The sequence below is a fragment of the Desmodus rotundus genome, chromosome 12, assembly GCF_022682495.2.
Source record: "Desmodus rotundus isolate HL8 chromosome 12, HLdesRot8A.1, whole genome shotgun sequence".
Classification (NCBI taxonomy): domain Eukaryota; kingdom Metazoa; phylum Chordata; class Mammalia; order Chiroptera; family Phyllostomidae; genus Desmodus; species Desmodus rotundus.
In genome coordinates, this window is record NC_071398.1 from 87,329,672 (window position 1) to 87,346,666 (window position 16,995).

The window sequence follows — 16,995 nt, forward strand, 5'->3', positions numbered from 1 at the left end:
TAGATAGTTATTCTAGTGACATTTTCCTGGATGGTAAGGTTTCATGCACCTTGTACATCTGAAAATTGCTACAACAGAACCCTCATTCTTTTTTGATAGTTGAGCAACAAATACAATTTCAGGATAATGGTTGTGTTTCATTAGCACTTTGAGATATTACTCCATTAATTTCCAGTGACTATTATTGCTCATGTGTTTTTCCTTTGTAAGAAATCTTTTTCCTCCTTCTGTTGGCTAGCTTTTTAGATTTTGTGTTTATTTCTATATTCTTCAGTTTCTCTATAATGTGTCTACGTGTGGATTTATATTTGTTTATCATATTCAAAACAGCGCACATTCAATATATGAATCCATAAGGTTTCAATTCTTGCAAGTTCTTAGCTAACAATGTATTAAATATTATTTCCCTGGAAGTTGTTGCATTTACTTCTTCCAGAACTTGGGTTATTGGTTGCTGGGGTCTGTCAGTCCTCTGTGTCTCTGTCTCCTAAGTACTCCTTTAGGTTTTTACTTTAAATCCCTTTTCCTCTCTTTGTAATGTTCCATGTGAGTTTTTCAGGACTGCCTTCAAATTCATCGGTTCTTTTCTCACCTATATCAGTCTATTTCATCTGTTTTATTTCTTTAAAAAATAGTTAATATGTTTGATTTCTAAGATTTTTTATTTATCCACTTTTCAACTACCCATTCATATTTTTATACCTTTTTATTGCAAATTTTAATATAAATTTTGGTTTTTTTTAATCTCTGAATATTCCACCATACTTCTTTCAAAACTTAGTCCAGACTATCCCGTAAACTTTTCATTTGGAATAAATTCCTATTTTAGATGCTGATTGTATTTATGTTTTTGGCAGTTGCTTTACTTATGGACTTTTGTTTAGAGGTTCATGTTTAGTAGGATGGTTTATCTTCTACTCTCTCTTTCATTTCCTTTACTCCTCACTGTCCATTTACACTTGGGTCCTTGTTGAATTTCCTGATAAAGTACACGAATACAGTTGTCCAGGTGTAGACTTATTTCAAGGTTCTTATTGGGTCTGTTCTACCTTCAGAGCTTAAATGCTGCATTTTGAGAGCAGTTCTGGCTTCTCCATAGTTTCAGCATTTGAATGGACCTAACTTGGCCACTTTCCAGAAGGCTGGCTCTTTCAGAGGTCAAAGTAAACGTAACATGGGGCCAAAATTATGCTAACCCACTGTTTTACAAGGTGTTTTATTTTACTGCCTTTTGAGAGAAAAGAGAAGAGGGGGGAGAGAGGGAGGGAGGGGAGAGAGATTTGTTTGTTGTTCCACTTACTGATGCATTCATTGGTTAATTCTTATATGTGCCCTGACTGGGGATCAAACCTGCAACCTTGGCGCACTGGGACCACGCTCTAACCAAATGCCTGGCCAAATCTTTTGCCTTTAACCCAGTGTTTTAATAGGAGTGCTTTTCATGTGCATATTGCTACACTTGTTTGGGTTTTGGTGTAGCAAAATATTTGCCCATTTGTGTCCTTACCTTCATTAATGTTTAAAGAAAAGTTGGTAGGTAGCATATTAAATTGATTTTATTAATGATTTGGAATTTGTTGAAGCAGTGTTTTCTTCATCTCTGTGTTGTCTAGCACACTGGTTGGCCTCTCATATTTATTGAGAATTTTTTCACTGAACATTAAACCATACAGATTGCTGTGGTGATATTTGATTTCTTCTTTCTTATGTGCAGCTTAGTACTTTATGATACAGATTTGATCAGAGTAAAATAACAGTAGACATTTTTTCTTATCTAAATTTTCTCTCCATTGGATTGGGGTAATGGAATCCTATATCCTAAACTTTGGATTAGAAGTAGTTAGATTTTTTTTAATGTGCTTAACTCTAGAAAGGTCTATATGTAAATGCAATTTAAATTTATTGTTGCTTTTATCATTGCTGTTGTCAATCAAAGTAATCATGAATTCCTACCTTCACAATGAAAACTGGCCAAAAAAGGTGTTTTCATGAACTACATAGTAGACAAATACAACCTTTAGTCCAAAGTAGGTATGTCTGCCGCAGCCAACAAGTCTAAGCAGTTTAGCCGTGTTACTTTGTGTACGTCTTCCACAGAGGAGAGAGAGGCCACTGCTGTGCATAAGAATTGCTTATAACAGGTCAGCCTGACATTTTTCAGTGGAACTGAACTCATTTGTGAAAGTTGGCCATTTGACAGGCTTTCCGTAAACATCCCAAATATACTCAACCAATGAGGTATTTTGGGTTTATCAACTTATCATTATGAATCTTTGAAGCTTTCCAGCAATGGGTACATTCTGAAATAACAATCTAAGGTTAAATAATTGTGGTGAAAGACTAAACTAGGACAAATCACAAGTCAAACATGATGAATTCAGGCCACTTCAAGAGAAAACCCAGGAGGACCAGTTAGGGATGTATGGTGCTTTCATCATATTTTAAAAACTACTTGATATTTAATCCATCTCATAATATTTAGTGTTAATGTGAGGTGGGGGTGTGATTTATTTCCAAGTAGTTTGCTACTTGCCCCATTACTATTTATATAATAATCAACTTCTAAATTGATTCAAAATATCAAATATTAAATTCATTTACATGCTGGGAACCTTTCCAGTGTTTCTATTGTTTTCATTTGTGAATTTGCCACAAAATTTTAATTAAAACTATAGATAGCAACTTTTTAATTTGGAAGTAAACTTTATATTAGTTTTTCTTTCAAATATGTATTGACTATTATTGTTCATTTTATTCTAGATGAATTTTAGAATCATTTCACTAAGTTGTAAAATTTAAAAACTAGATTATTTTGATTGCAAAGTATTAAGTTTATTAATTAATGGAGGAGGAATTCAAATTTTTTGAGTTCCTTCACAGAAACATATTCATGTGTATGTTTTTTCTTTATCCTTATCCTCTTCCTAAAGTATTGTGAGCTTTATGTCAAGAAATATTTATTGGTTGTCAATTATAGTAGGATGCGACCACTTGGAAATAAGTATGTGTATATCTCTATATAAAATAAATCGGATAGACATTAAATGGATTGTTGCAAATGTTAAAAGATAAACTGAGGCACATTAGAAATTGTTAAGAGTATAGTTGAGCAAAAATAGATTTGAATTGGGCTGTGCCAAACAGTAAGTATTTAGAAGGGATTCACTTGTAGGAGCTAGGGAAAGACTTTTATAGAGAAGATGTGGAAACAAAGCAAGGACATTCTTTGATTGGCTGTAGCTTAAGGGGTTGCCTTCTTTGGGAAAGCCTAGTTGGCTGTGTGTGATTGGCTGTCCATAGGTTTTGGTTTCTTAACCTTGGAGCATTTAATAGCTTAGCTTTGGGCTTGTTTCAGTCTAATGGCATCCTTGTTTGATTAATTTGACACAAAAAATTAAATAACTACACACATTTACAGTGCTTGAAGGAGAGAATTATTAATAAATTATGTCAAACAAATGAACTGTCCACCTGAGACTGTTCGGAGGGGTTGGCATATATGAGCCTTCTGCTAGGTGATCTTCTTGCAATGGCTTTACAGCAGCTGTCTCTGGAAGGCTCTTCCCTCAAAGTGACGTGAAGGAGCAATGTTAGCTATTCTGTGTGATGTGCGCATATAAATGCCAAGAGTTGGCTTACAGGCATTGGCTGGCTTCCACCCAAATGAATGGCACAGTCTCACATTTGACTCTATCTTATACTGTGATGTATTGGTAAATAGTAGGTGGTAGAGGGAGGAAAAGCCCTGAACTGCAGTGCCTATTAATTTGTGCAGTGTAAAATATATTCCTGCTATCGCTGAGTTCAAGCTAGGAACATGAAGTCAGCTAACCTGCACAATTCCTGAAAATTTAACAGTTGATCTTCAAGCCAGCTCTGGTGAACCATTGAGCCCCTCCCTTTATCCCCCAACCCCATCCTCTGCTCTCTGCTCTAGCTCACTTCCTCCCAAGCCCTGCCCCATCCTTCCTCAATCTGGCCTTTGCCGTCAAGCTCTTTGGAAACCTCTTGCTGTGCATATGCCATGTCATAAACTCATAGCTGCTTTCTCAAGGAGGAACATTTTGAGTGGGAATAACATTCATTTAGGAGTTAAAAGAAACCAAAACTTAATATTACTTCTTTTTCTTTTCTTTTTGCTGTAAGAGTCTGTCCCACCTTGAGGCAACGAAGATGCTGCCGACTGGCCAGGGGAAAGGGTCAGAAAGTGCAGACAGCCACAGAGATTAATATTTCAAAACCTTGACACACTGTGGCTTAGTCAATGGACACCTTTCATCTGAGGCCCATAAATCCATTAATAGCATCAAGTCGTTTCTCCAGTGTCTGTTCTCTGGTTAGAACATGTGGTAACTCTGCGGAGGGTAGTCTACTCTTCCTTAATACAGAGAAGAGAGGGGAAGAGAACATGAGAAACTGTCACCTCCCCCCCACCACTGCAAAAGCCCCTTGATTCTGTCACCCAGGGAGATGTGTGGGGATCTGTAGGTGTCAGAATACTGCTGGGTCACTCTGTGTGAGTGTGCTGGGGAGAGGTGATTGAGGGAGGAATGACGTTCCTGGGGCACAGGCTCAGCCAGAGCTCAGCCTTATGGTGGTGAGAGAACTATTTGGACAGTGAAGCAGAAGACACTCTGAGAAGAACCATCAGGCTTCCTCATCCCTACTCCCTTCTGTCTTCCTTCTGCTAACTTTGTTATGGAGATAATAAAAATCCAGTATGGAGATGATGCCACACAGGATGGTCTCAATTTTTTGATCAATGAAAGGTAGATGTTACATATACAATTCTATTTGGATTTGGGGCCATTTTATTGGTGATGGAAATGGGCTTCCTGAGGAAATTCTCTGCCAGCTTATCTGAAGCTGTTCCAGTCTCCTCCGGGCTGAATCTGAGCCAGTAAGGATGAAAACTTGGAGTTCTTGTTCCCTATGCCCTCTTAACTTAAGTGGTACAGATCGAATGGAGCCCTCGACAGCTAGGCTGTTATATTTTAAACAATAGGCCCTATTTATAGCGATGCCAGAGTCAACATTAAAAAAAGTTTTTCTGTATTTTTGATCCTGATCCTTCTGGGGGGTTAGGTTATGTCTTATGGATATGACTGAAGATATTTATCCCTTGTGCAGAGAGAGAAAATGGGAAGGAATAGGGTAATTCAGACGCCTGCCCTATCTCAGGCCACATAGTTGTTTATCTGGAGAGGCAATAAAGAACAGTGTCGGATCTTAGCAGGGCTCTCTGGAAAAACCAGAGAACTCGCGTCAAAACAGTCCGCCCTGCTGAGTTGACAAGGACTTACCGTTTGTGGCGCTTCGTTTACTGATGTGGGAACACGGGACAGGGTTGCAGTTGGTCAGTTCTATTCTTGGACAGGGTACAGAAATGATGCTCCGTCCCGGATGCACTTCAGCCAGAGATACTAACCAATGTAGCATTGGACTGTGCTCACAAGGACGAAAATATGGCCAGGAGTTTGCAAACACTTGAGGAAATTCGCCTAAATAGTGGAAGCATAGGACTTCTCTCAAGGCATTGAGTTAATACACCACCACACAACACCAAAAAACCCCCACAACAAATGAATATAATTATTACACTCATGGAATAAAAGCATACTAATGAAAAAAGGCAAAGTTCTTGAAAATTAGATGCATTAAAAGAAAAACCTGAGTAGATGAGTTGACTAGCAATAAACACCAAACCGACTGAGTAGAAGGAAGGGGAAGATGGAAACATTGGAGAGAAAATGTACAGTTAACGTGACCGAATCTTAGCCCGTTAAGACAATACATTCTTTTCAGTAGATGGCAATGAGAGCCTTATCGCCAACAGCATTGTCAGTATAGAGGGATAGAAGTACGTTTAATGGAAATATGTGCTTTATTGCCGTGTCTCCCCTCAGTTTCCATTATCTAGCTTAATTAGAACAATTGCTGTACCTTATAGATGATTGAAATGTTTGCTTATGAGTATTGTATATTAAAATATGTTAAAAGTTTATGTAATGCAAAGGGATTCTTAACTAGTTGAACTCTATGACTGATAGAATATTTGGGAATTTTTGAATCAACCGTGAAGTCATGTGTTTTAAACTATTACTCTTTTATAAACAACTGAATTCTTTTTTTTTAATGTATTTAGGGTTTGGGAACATCTCACCTCGCACAGAAGGGGGGAAAATATTCTGCATCATCTACGCCTTACTGGGAATTCCCCTCTTTGGCTTTCTGTTGGCTGGAGTTGGAGACCAACTAGGGACCATATTTGGAAAAGGGATCGCAAAAGTGGAAGATACGTTTATTGTAAGTATGATAGCCTTTTAATCACTTGTAGTTATTGTTTAATCTATTAAATATTACACTCTTTCTATTAGCTTCTACATGTACAGTTAGACATTCATTATTGGAGTTTCCACAACAATTGCTAGGTAGTCCTATTAGCACTGCGTAATTATTTTTATACTTACCTGAGCAAATAAATGAATTCATGAGAAAACCCCTAAAATATGCATGAAAAGTAGAAATCTGAGAGTCACAAGTTCAGATTTTTCAGATATATTATCTCCTACCTCTACTCTCCATTTTTGCACTTATTTAATGTGAATAACGATACTGACGATGAGGCATTACTGGAAGAGTCGGGGATAATATAGGTTAAGGCTTAGCATTGCTAGTGAAGACTAACAGCATCTCATTATTTTAAAGTCGCTGTGGTGCCCTTGGTCATTGCTGGTGTCACTGAAACGTAAAGAGACCCTCTGTGAAAGACAGAGTAATACATAGCAAACACAATGAAGGTGATTATACAACTTAATTCAGTAATGTCATTGATGGAAATTCATCTAAGGGATGTAATTCAGTAGAACGACAGTAATATACATGAAGATGTTCATGGACATGGACTCAATACAAAAAAATAAATAACATGGAAATGCTTCAATTAGAATTTGGAGTAAAAAATGGTAATAATATCATGATTACAAACTTCTATTCTTGAAGATAATTATGGATCCAGGAAATGATTGTGTTGGAGAAGGGGGTTATAAATGATTCATTACTACTGTGACCACTATTACAAATACGTTTTATTTATTACTCAATAATATTTTATATTTTCACAATCTTTTCAACAAAGCATTTTACTCTATGGATGAAATAAGACCATTGAGTATTGTTTTCAGTTTAAATTATAGTTCCAGTTTTTAGCCTTAGTTATGTTTCATAGTCAAGTTCAAAGTTTACTCTCAAATATTTAGAATGGAGTAGGTATAGTTGTTCCAAAACAGAAGTTTAATCCGTTTCATGGTGTTGTACTTTTCTTGTATTGATATTAAAAATACTTTGTATTTGTATTAATTGAGAAGTGGGGTTGGTGGCATAAACTGGTAGTACTGAATTGCTCATTTGCTGAACAGAGTTGGGGGAGCCTACGGGATGCTGGATAGTACTTCTCCTGCCGCATCTACATCACTGTATAAAACAAATGCCCCGCCCCGTTAGTGAATACAGTACAACGGACATGATTCAGCATTTAGTACTAAATGCTTCTGGGAACTTTACCAATGAGATTTCTTTTACTCTCAGATATGTGATATGGATGGCGGGCTAGGAAAACTTTTATTTTCACTCTCCATTCTGTGGTTTCACAGATCTTTACTTCTAGAAAATTTGCACCCTCCAAAGTTCGGTAATTCTTCTACAGCGCAGGGCTGTGACCTGTGGGTTTCACAGTAGATGGGACAGATTTAGAAATGAAAAATACATGGTGATTAATTTCAAAAGGAGATGTGGAGGTAAACTACATTCATTACAAACTTGATTGAATGTCGCACGGTGGAGGTTCCTGATAAGAGAAAGAGGTGAAAAAATATGGGCCATCTGATGACAGCTGCAGCTGAGGGGTGTTGCAGACTTATCCTCGCTGACATGTCATCGTTGACATGTGTAGCTTTGTGGTTGAAGGCCGTAGAGCAGAGAGACAGGTCATCTGGTTCACATGGGAATCAACTGTGAACTTTAAGTCTCTTAACATTACACTTTAATCAGTTGAATAACAATTGGAAAACGTGAAAGGAGTGAGGAGGTGTAATTTTATCAATTATCAGTAGTCAGTATTTAATTCATGGTTCAGTTTTTTCCATTTTTCATATATTTCTAGATTGTGTTTACCCAGCAATCAATTGTATGCCTATAGAAAAGAATATTTTAAGAGTAGTTCAGGTAAACCAAAGAATGATGTGAGTCTAGAGTTGCATTCTCAGAGCCAATGTAATTTTACTTTTGAGAGTATTTTACCTGTTGTAAAGCTACGTAAGAGAAAAGTGGCATCGTTATTAGCATTGAGTGTTTTGAGCTATTTAGGGTATACCCAATTTTGTCTTTACTTATAAACACAATAAAAAAATCATGAAAATGAATAAAACAACCTTTTCACTTGCTAATTTGCTGATAACAGTGTGTATATAGATTAGCTTTGTGCATGCACCAATAATCAATTAATCTCAGCCAATTCCTCTTTCTTTCTCTCTCTCTCCCTCTTCCCTAGAAGTGGAATGTTAGTCAGACCAAGATTCGCATCATCTCAACAATCATCTTTATACTGTTTGGTTGCGTGCTCTTCGTTGCTCTGCCCGCAATCATATTCAAGCACATAGAAGGCTGGAGTGCCCTGGATGCCATTTATTTTGTGGTTATCACTTTAACAACCATTGGATTTGGTGACTATGTTGCAGGTAAGTTTTTCCTGGCACCAACACTGTTGTCCTAACCCTTGGCCCTGAGACTTCACTTGGGTTTGGCGTACAACGGAGTGACTGTATTAGTTTCCTAAGGCTGCCATAACCAAGTACCACAGACTGGGTGGCTGGAAACAAAAGAAATCCATTCTCTCATGGAAGTTCAAAATCAAGGTGCCAGCAGCAGCTTGACCCCTCTGAGACTCGGGCAGAATCCTTCCTGGACTCTCTGTCCAGCTCCTGGTTGGAGGCCATCAGTCCTCACTGATCCTTAGCTTTCAGCCGCCTCACTCCCATCTCTGCTTTCGTCACATGTGGCTTTCTCCCTGTGATTCTGTCACTGTGCCCACATTTCCCTCTTCTCATAAGAATAGCAATCATATTAAAAAAAAGGAATACCAGTCAACAGGATTAAAAGCCCACTCTCATCCAGTATGAGTTCCTCATAACTAACCCTTCTGTAAGGACCTTATTTCCAAATCAAGTCACATTGCAAAGTCATAGGGGCTAGGACTTCACCGTATGTTTTTGGAAGACACAGTTAAATCTGTAATAGTGACAAAGCCAAAAAAAGTCATTCTATGACAGTGGAGGTAAGCAGATGGGTGCAGTTGAACATTTATTGTTTATTCTATGAAAGAAATTTGGTTGCTGGTTGTTCAGAATTTTATATTCCCACCCTATTTTCAGAAACCTAACATCATCCCCTTATTTTTTTGGTGCTACAAGAATTTCAGTTTAACTTATCTTTGCTCTTTTTTCCATAGGCCTTTTCATGTCTTAGTTTAAAAAAAAACACATGTACACTTTAGAAGATGTTCTTAGCTACTTAAAAACTTCTTTTCTCTTAGATATTTACCTTTTTAAATTTTCAATTCTCAGGACAATATTTTTGGCTTTAGCTAAAGTGTCCACATTCTTTGTTCACTTTAAAAATTTTTTCTCTTCTGTATATATTATTTCAACTGCTATTTGCTTTATTATTATAGTTCTCAGGACTTAACATTTCTATCATTTCAACTCTCTTTTTCCCCTGTTATATTATTTAATTATTATTAAATAACTTCAGCTTTAAATAGATCATAATTGTGTTAAAAGTAATGTAATAATGTACTAACATGGATCATTTTGACCACCTCCTGAAAATCTAAGCCATTCTTAAAAAAAATAGCTTGGAGTATTAGAAAACCATGCCAAATATTATAGTGGGAATGTGCCATTACATTTTCCAGAATAAACTCACCAGCCGAATTTAGTTGTAGGAGAGTTTTATACTTTCTGATGATTTACAGTTCCTTCTTGACCCAAACTTCTTCCTTATATATTTTCAGAAAGAGAATATTTTGTGTAGTTGTATGAAATCTCAGAGAAGGCTGACAGTTCACATGTTTTTATTGATTGGTTAGTAAGTGTAATTTGGCAAGGCCTTCTGTTCTGGGGAACGCATAATGTCCTTGCAGGTGAGTATGTTTTCCTGAGTGGAACTTTGCTTGGGTCAGAAATGCTGTGTGCAGGTCTGCGTGCTGGCTGAAGGGCCTGGGGCGGGGGGCACATGCTCTGCTGGAGATCTTTTAGTTTTCTAACTAGCAGAATGTGGAGAGAAGAGTCTCTGACACTTGTACGTCCACGTAAGAGCTTCTGTCCTGAAACACCCACTTTTCTACTTCTCATCAAAGCTGTATAATTGGCTTAAGTAGAAGTAGAAAGTGGATTAATATAGGAGAAAGACACAGTGCTGATAAGAAAACTTATATTTCTGGTATGTTAATCTTAGGCTTTTGCACCATTTTATAAATATAATTAACAACATCTCATAAACACTAGAATATATAGGTATTAGGTGATACATCTTCTATTTTTAGGCCAACATCATTGTATTGCTCGTAATATTTTTTAAATTTTTAATGTTTATTTTTATAGTAATGCATAGTTTTATTTATTTTTCAGATTTACTAAGATATAATTGATAAATAAAATTGTAAGATATTCAAAGTGTACATCCTGGTATTTCATACCATCTAGTTAATTAACACATCCATCACCTCACATATATATCCTCCCCTCTTTTATTTTTTGGTGAGAACCTTGAAGTTCTACTCTCTCAGCAAATTCCAGAGATATAATACAATGTATTTGTTATTTTCAACAATTGGCAGATGGTATCAGTCCAGAGGCCCACATGGTCTGAGACTCAAAAAACCCCCAAATTATAAAAATAACTAATGTGGGTAGAGTCCTAAAATAATGTTGTACCTTTGTGACCACAGTATAAACTGGCGCAGAGAAAAAGGGACAAATATTTTTACTTCATGGTTTTGTAGAAGATGAAAAACAATTTTTTAAAAACTTACCTTAAGAACTCAACACTCTGAAGCTGGCTAGATCATGTGGGTTTCATTACTATCCAGTCTGCACCGCCCACAGAGAGACATTCTGCCCACAGAGAAGCATCTCTTGCGTCTCAGTGACCTGCCATTTGGCGTCGTGGCAGAGTATCGCGGGGGGATGGTAACAAAATGATATTCACGTGGTACTGAGTTTAGTCTAACACGTGTCGTTTTTATCACTAGGGTTTTAGTTCTTGTAGCCCTCTTGGAATTCATCATTTTCATTTTACAGAGGGAATAATGAAAAATAGCTGAAATACACTTGGCTAATAATTAGCAAAGGCATTTGCTATGATGGAAGTGACACATGCTGAGAAATATAAACGAGAGAAGAGGCAGATCGACATTAGTTTTGTTGACTTGTCTCTAGCTCCTTCATTTGTGTATTTTGTAGCTATTTCAGTCTTTGTGAACCCGGCTCCTAGTATTGTAGCCTTTCCAGCAAGGCATTGTCAGGGCGTGTTTTGGCCAGAGAATGTGGATGAGGGGGCAGGTGTCTGGGGAAGGCTGGGTAGGAAATGCGTGCCCTTTGCAAAAGTCTTCGGAAAAACAAAAGTTAGGAGCATTTTTTTAAAGATCTTGGGAAAGAATTGCCTTATATAGTTCATCCTAAAAATAGTCTTTGCTTCTGGGTGATTTGTGACTATAATGTAAAATTATCCATTGAGTTAAGGCAAGTACCACACCTGGGAAATATGGATTGTTTACTTTTTTAGAACCTTCTCTCTCGCTATTAGTTAGTGTTTTCACTTCACTGTGATATTTTTGCTGGGGGAAAACAAGAGGCATTGCTGGGACGTAAACCCTCTCATCTTTCTACTGGCCTATAAATATCCAAAGAGAGCAAAGTTGTACCTCTCGTAATGCACACTCACTAGCTGGCACCCTTCTCAAGTCTGCACGCCCCACGCTGACAAGGATTAGGGTTTGATCTCACTGGGGTACAGAACTTCTTGGAAGAAAAATTCAAGAACTGCCATCTTCAAACTGCAGTGTTATTAAAGGAGAAGAAGTGCATTTGGAAAGTGATGGATAAATGTTTAGGATACAGGCTGTAACCTTGGTGTACTATCAGGAACATCTCATGATCAGCAGGTGAAAACATGGTGTTTTAGACCAGAACGCTGAGGCAGAGAGCTCCTCCTTGGGAATGAGCAAGAAAGTCCATGCAGCCAGACTATGTCCCGTGGGGAGGAAACAGGTCAGTCCCTCTTCCTACGTATTCTTCAGCCTCGTTCCTTACATGTCACGATATACATGGTATAAATGAGCACGAAATAGATTTCTAGTTTATAAATAAAAATATTAACTTTGCATGAGCAAAACCTTTCATTGTTGGTGATAATGAGTCAAAAGCGTTTAGGGACCACTAGTTAGGACACAATGACCTAGCATTCGGGTTCTCTGTGTAGGTGACTGGGCAGAGGAATCCAACATTCAGTGGTTCTTCTGTAGGATGAGCTCTCCCTGCAGATTTTAATTTATATTTACATGTATGCAGGGGATGAGTTTTAGTGGCTGGCTGGCTACCTTAGTGGTTGGTGTTGGCTCTGTCCCACTGGCTGAATGTTCTAGAGCTCAGTGTTCTAGGGCCACAAAGGATGTGGGGGCCCCAGGGTCTCTCCAGGGCTTTTATTTTACATGAGAATAAACGTAGCCCTACTGTCGAGAGTACTGCATGCGGTGTTCCCCTTCCTAAAAGGTGAGTAAATTTTTTAGCGAAGTGTCACATACTTGATTGGAGCATACTCACAATATATAGACAAATTTTTAGAGGCAAGTTAAAGTTCATGGCACAATTATATCTAAGAGCTAAGTGTTAATTTCCTATGTTCTGCTTTTTAATTTTTGTCATTTTTTTTTATTTGATGAGAGGTCTGGGGTTAATAAGTTACTAAATTACGATTACCTTAAGGACTGAGGGCTAGTTATATGGAATGGTGTGAAAAATTGAGTTCTACTTATTCAGGCTTGTTTTTACAACTAATCTCCTAAGTCCATGATTTAAAAAAATAGTTGGTGATTCCTCAAAACTGGAGAAAAGGCAAGTTAATTACTTAACACGATTTAAAACATTTTCGAAGCTAGTGTCCTCTTTAATATATACTGTGAGGGTTAGAATAGATGAATTTCCACAAATTGTTTAGAAGCTGCCCAATGAAATGCTTAGAAATACTTTTCATAAACAGGTTAGTTCATGAGAGATAATATGAATGAGTAAAAGCCAGTACAAATGTATAATTCTACAAAGCAGTGAGTTCCTATTACCTACTTCACTAATAAAAACCAAAAGTTTTAGCCAAAAATTTAAATGTTCCAAGAAATCTTCATAGTTGATATTATACAAACACATTTTCCATCTGAACATGAATGTATTTAGTTATCCAAATATATCTTCTAGGACTTTTGATCAATAAGACTTAGTATATTTAGTTGAAAATGAATTTTTCTTCATCTCACATGTAGTTATTGAATGCTTACTGGGTAAATCAGCCTTTATGTTTAGTGCCTTTTGTTCTTCTATATAGAAAATGTAATTGGGGTTCTTCCCAGGTCATATTCTTCTTCTGGGGCATTTATCTTTGCTAAATTTTTACAAATTTTTGAAGTTGTAGAGGCAATCAGCATCACATTTTTTAACTTGGAAAAATATATTTGCGTATCTCACATTAAGAATGGAGTTTTCTTGGAATTACGTTTTCAAAGCCATTACTGGAAACGCAGTTTTTATTGACCACACTACTGCTTTCTCTGATGACTGAACCACGACTCACGGAGCAGAGTGCTCCGAGTTTGCTTAATTAAGGGAAAGGGGATTTTATCGTGAGAACATATAAATCCGTTGACAAACCGTGGAGGTTTTCATTTTGTTTGTTTAAAACAGTGTGTTCTAATAGAGACCCTGCAGGAAACAGTTCCTGATGTTGCCTAAGACCTTTGCGACTATGTCAGAGGCCAGTTATTAAAAATGCTGTTATGGAGCTGATGACTGGTTGAAAATTTGCCAGGAATTCAACAGATACCAAGGAAAGAACCTGATGAGGAGTGAGGTCTACCCAAGTTCAGTCAGCACTACTGTGGCCACCACAATGGCTCAGAAAAATTGCTTTGATTGGAAAGAGAGGGTCATATGACTCCTAGGGAGATGTATTCTATCATTCATGCATACATTCATTCATTCAGATGTTTGGTGAGCACATATTGTACTGTGCTTAGCACTTACTGATAAGGATTGCCCATTCTTATGGGACAGAATGTTCGAAATCCAGGAACATTACCTACCAATCCAGGAACATTACTCTTGTGTGTGTACAGAAAATTCTACAAGGAGTCTGGTATACAGCTGATTCAGCTAGTGACTCTCAGAGAACTCACAAGAGAGCTGATGGCTAGCTACATGATTAATCAAATAGGATTTGACCCAAAAGGCTTAAAAATCCCAGAGACTGTGGACAAACCAAGAAGTTATGTAACTTCTAGGATTCAAAACAGATACAGAGAAGCCCTGTAGAGACATAGGGAGAAAAAACAGAGAAGGAAGTCATTCTGTGATTAATAGTTATGGCTTAGGGAGGCTGGCAGTAAATTTTACTGTTTGATGAAAAAGACTCCAAATTGCTCGATATTGAGACTCAAAGGTAATTTCTAGGGATAACAATCATGTGCATCTCATATACTGTACATTTCTATCCTCATAAAGGATGAGTGAGCAAGGCAGTGTGTTGATTTTTCTTTCTTTGTGATTGTAAGATGTTCTAATAGTAGTTTTCCTCATTTTAGACCAAGTACCTAACAGGTAAGGGACAACATCTTGAAAGCTGAAATTGAACTTCCCCAAACACAGATTCCCATGCTAGAGAGGGCTACCTTTGTTGGCTTTGCGTTTTTTGGACTCAATAGCGTGTGAGAAGCCTGGTTGAGTGGGCGAACTATTTTTTAAGACTGAAGTCATACTTCCATTTGTGAAAAAGAAAACAGAATTTACAACATTACTGAACAACATTACTGAAAGCCTCTTAGTCCTTGAAGCCCGGAGAAAACACTTCATTTGGTTAAAATTGCTTTACTATAAAAAAGGGAAAACATACTAAAGCAGAAAGTTTTTCTTTCTCCCTTCATATTAAGGCAGTATTAACTTGACTAATAAAAATAAGTCAAACAAACCAAACAAATTGAAATCAATATTTAATATCTAAACTAAAATACGTACAGGCCAGTACAAGAGACTGTCCTTTTTCTTTAGAGCAAAGTTATAGCTATATCTATATTTTATAATACAGATATCATTTAGAAATTCAGAGGAGGTGCATAGAGTTGGTAACAGCCCAGAATGGCTAGATGATCCCCATGATAGATGTACTTTAAAAAAATTGTTGAATTTATTAGAATAATATTGGTTAATAACATTGCCTAGGTTTCAGGTGTACAGTTCTATAACACATCATCTTTATATTGTCTTGTGTCTTCACCACCCCAGGTCGTGTCTCCTTCCATCATTATTTTTATTTATTTTTTCTTTCTAAGTATTCTGTGATTCAGAAGCATCGCAGGGAAAGAAAATTAAATTTAAGGGGAGAAGTACATTGTATACTCAGTTTTTTTAGAGAAAATTAGGGCCACCTTCTAGCAACTGTTGGAATGATAACAGCAACAAGGTAAGGAGGCTTTTGGTGAAATAATACTTATCTTCAGACTCACCTGGTTTCTAGGTAAGACCCTGGAAGACAAGAGGCACACCTAGTTTGATTTAGTGTTTCCAGCACTAGCTAGTTGTCTACCGTTCACTGTGAGCAAACGAGGCTGGTGGATAAATGATGGGATCGTAGGTGACATGGACGCCCAGGCCAATGAAAAAAGCCTGTGACAAGGAGCCAGTCAGGCCTGGGTTTGAGTTCTAGCTCAGCTGCCTCCTTGCCTGTGACACCTGACATGTTATTTTACCTACTGAGACTGTGACTTCTCTATTGAAGAGACACTTACTGTTGAGATTTCAAGGAGCCAATACAAACCTACCTTTCTCTTCTGAGTTCTGAACAGACTGTGAGAGTGACGGCAATTGAATTATCAGCTTAATGACTGACAGAGACAACTAGAGAGATATGGCTTACGTCTAAGGGCAATGGTCTTACTAATCGTTCTGCCCCAAGGGTCAGTGTCAGGAGTGGGAACACAGGCCCCTCAAAAGTTTAGGAAACCCATCTGGGGAGAGAATGCGTTCTGAAGCAACAATGCCAGCCTGAACCTTTCCTGGGCTACATTTTTTAGAACCTACAGTTTAATCTGCTAGATTAGATCAGGCTCTGGCTGATTTCCTTATTTTTTAAGCACCAGGAAGAAGTCCGAAGAGAAATGGCACTATTTATTTATTTATTTATTTTTAAAGTATATTTTATTGATTTTGCTATTACAGTCATCCCAGTGTTTTTCTCCTCTTTATCCCCCTCTACCCTCTACCCTTCACTCCCCCACCCTCCAGCCTTCCCTCCCCGCTCCTTAGTTTATGTCCATGGGTTGTACATGTAAGTTCTTTGGCTTCTCCATTTCCCATACTATTCTTACCCTCTCCCTGTCTATTTTGTGCCTACCTATTATGCTTCTTATTCCCTGTAACTTTTGCCCCCATTACCTCCCTCCCCAATGAAAACCCTCCATGTGATCTCCATTTCTGTGATTCTGTTCCTGTTCTAGTTGTTTGCTTATTTTTATTTTTTAGGTTCAGTTGTTGATAGTTATGAGTTTGTTATCATTTTGCTGTTCATAGTTTTTGATCCTCTTCTATTTCTTAGGTAAGTCCCTTTAATATTTCATATAATTAGGGCTTGGTGATGATGAACTCCTTTAACTTTACCTTATCTGGGAAGCACTTTATC

General features: G+C 37.5%; 1 protein-coding gene across 3 annotated transcripts in view; it reads left to right on the plus strand.

The window, feature by feature from the left end:
* The window catches only part of KCNK2 (potassium two pore domain channel subfamily K member 2), an 89,918-nt gene that overhangs the window by 36,770 nt on the left and 36,153 nt on the right, over positions 1-16,995 (plus strand). For all 3 annotated transcript variants that reach the window (XM_024551430.4, XM_024551446.4, XM_053915835.1), the window contains exons 4-5: positions 6,146-6,306; positions 8,549-8,735. In XM_024551430.4, the coding sequence (XP_024407198.1) occupies positions 6,146-6,306; positions 8,549-8,735 (348 nt within the window). The remainder of the gene's footprint in view (positions 1-6,145; positions 6,307-8,548; positions 8,736-16,995) is intronic.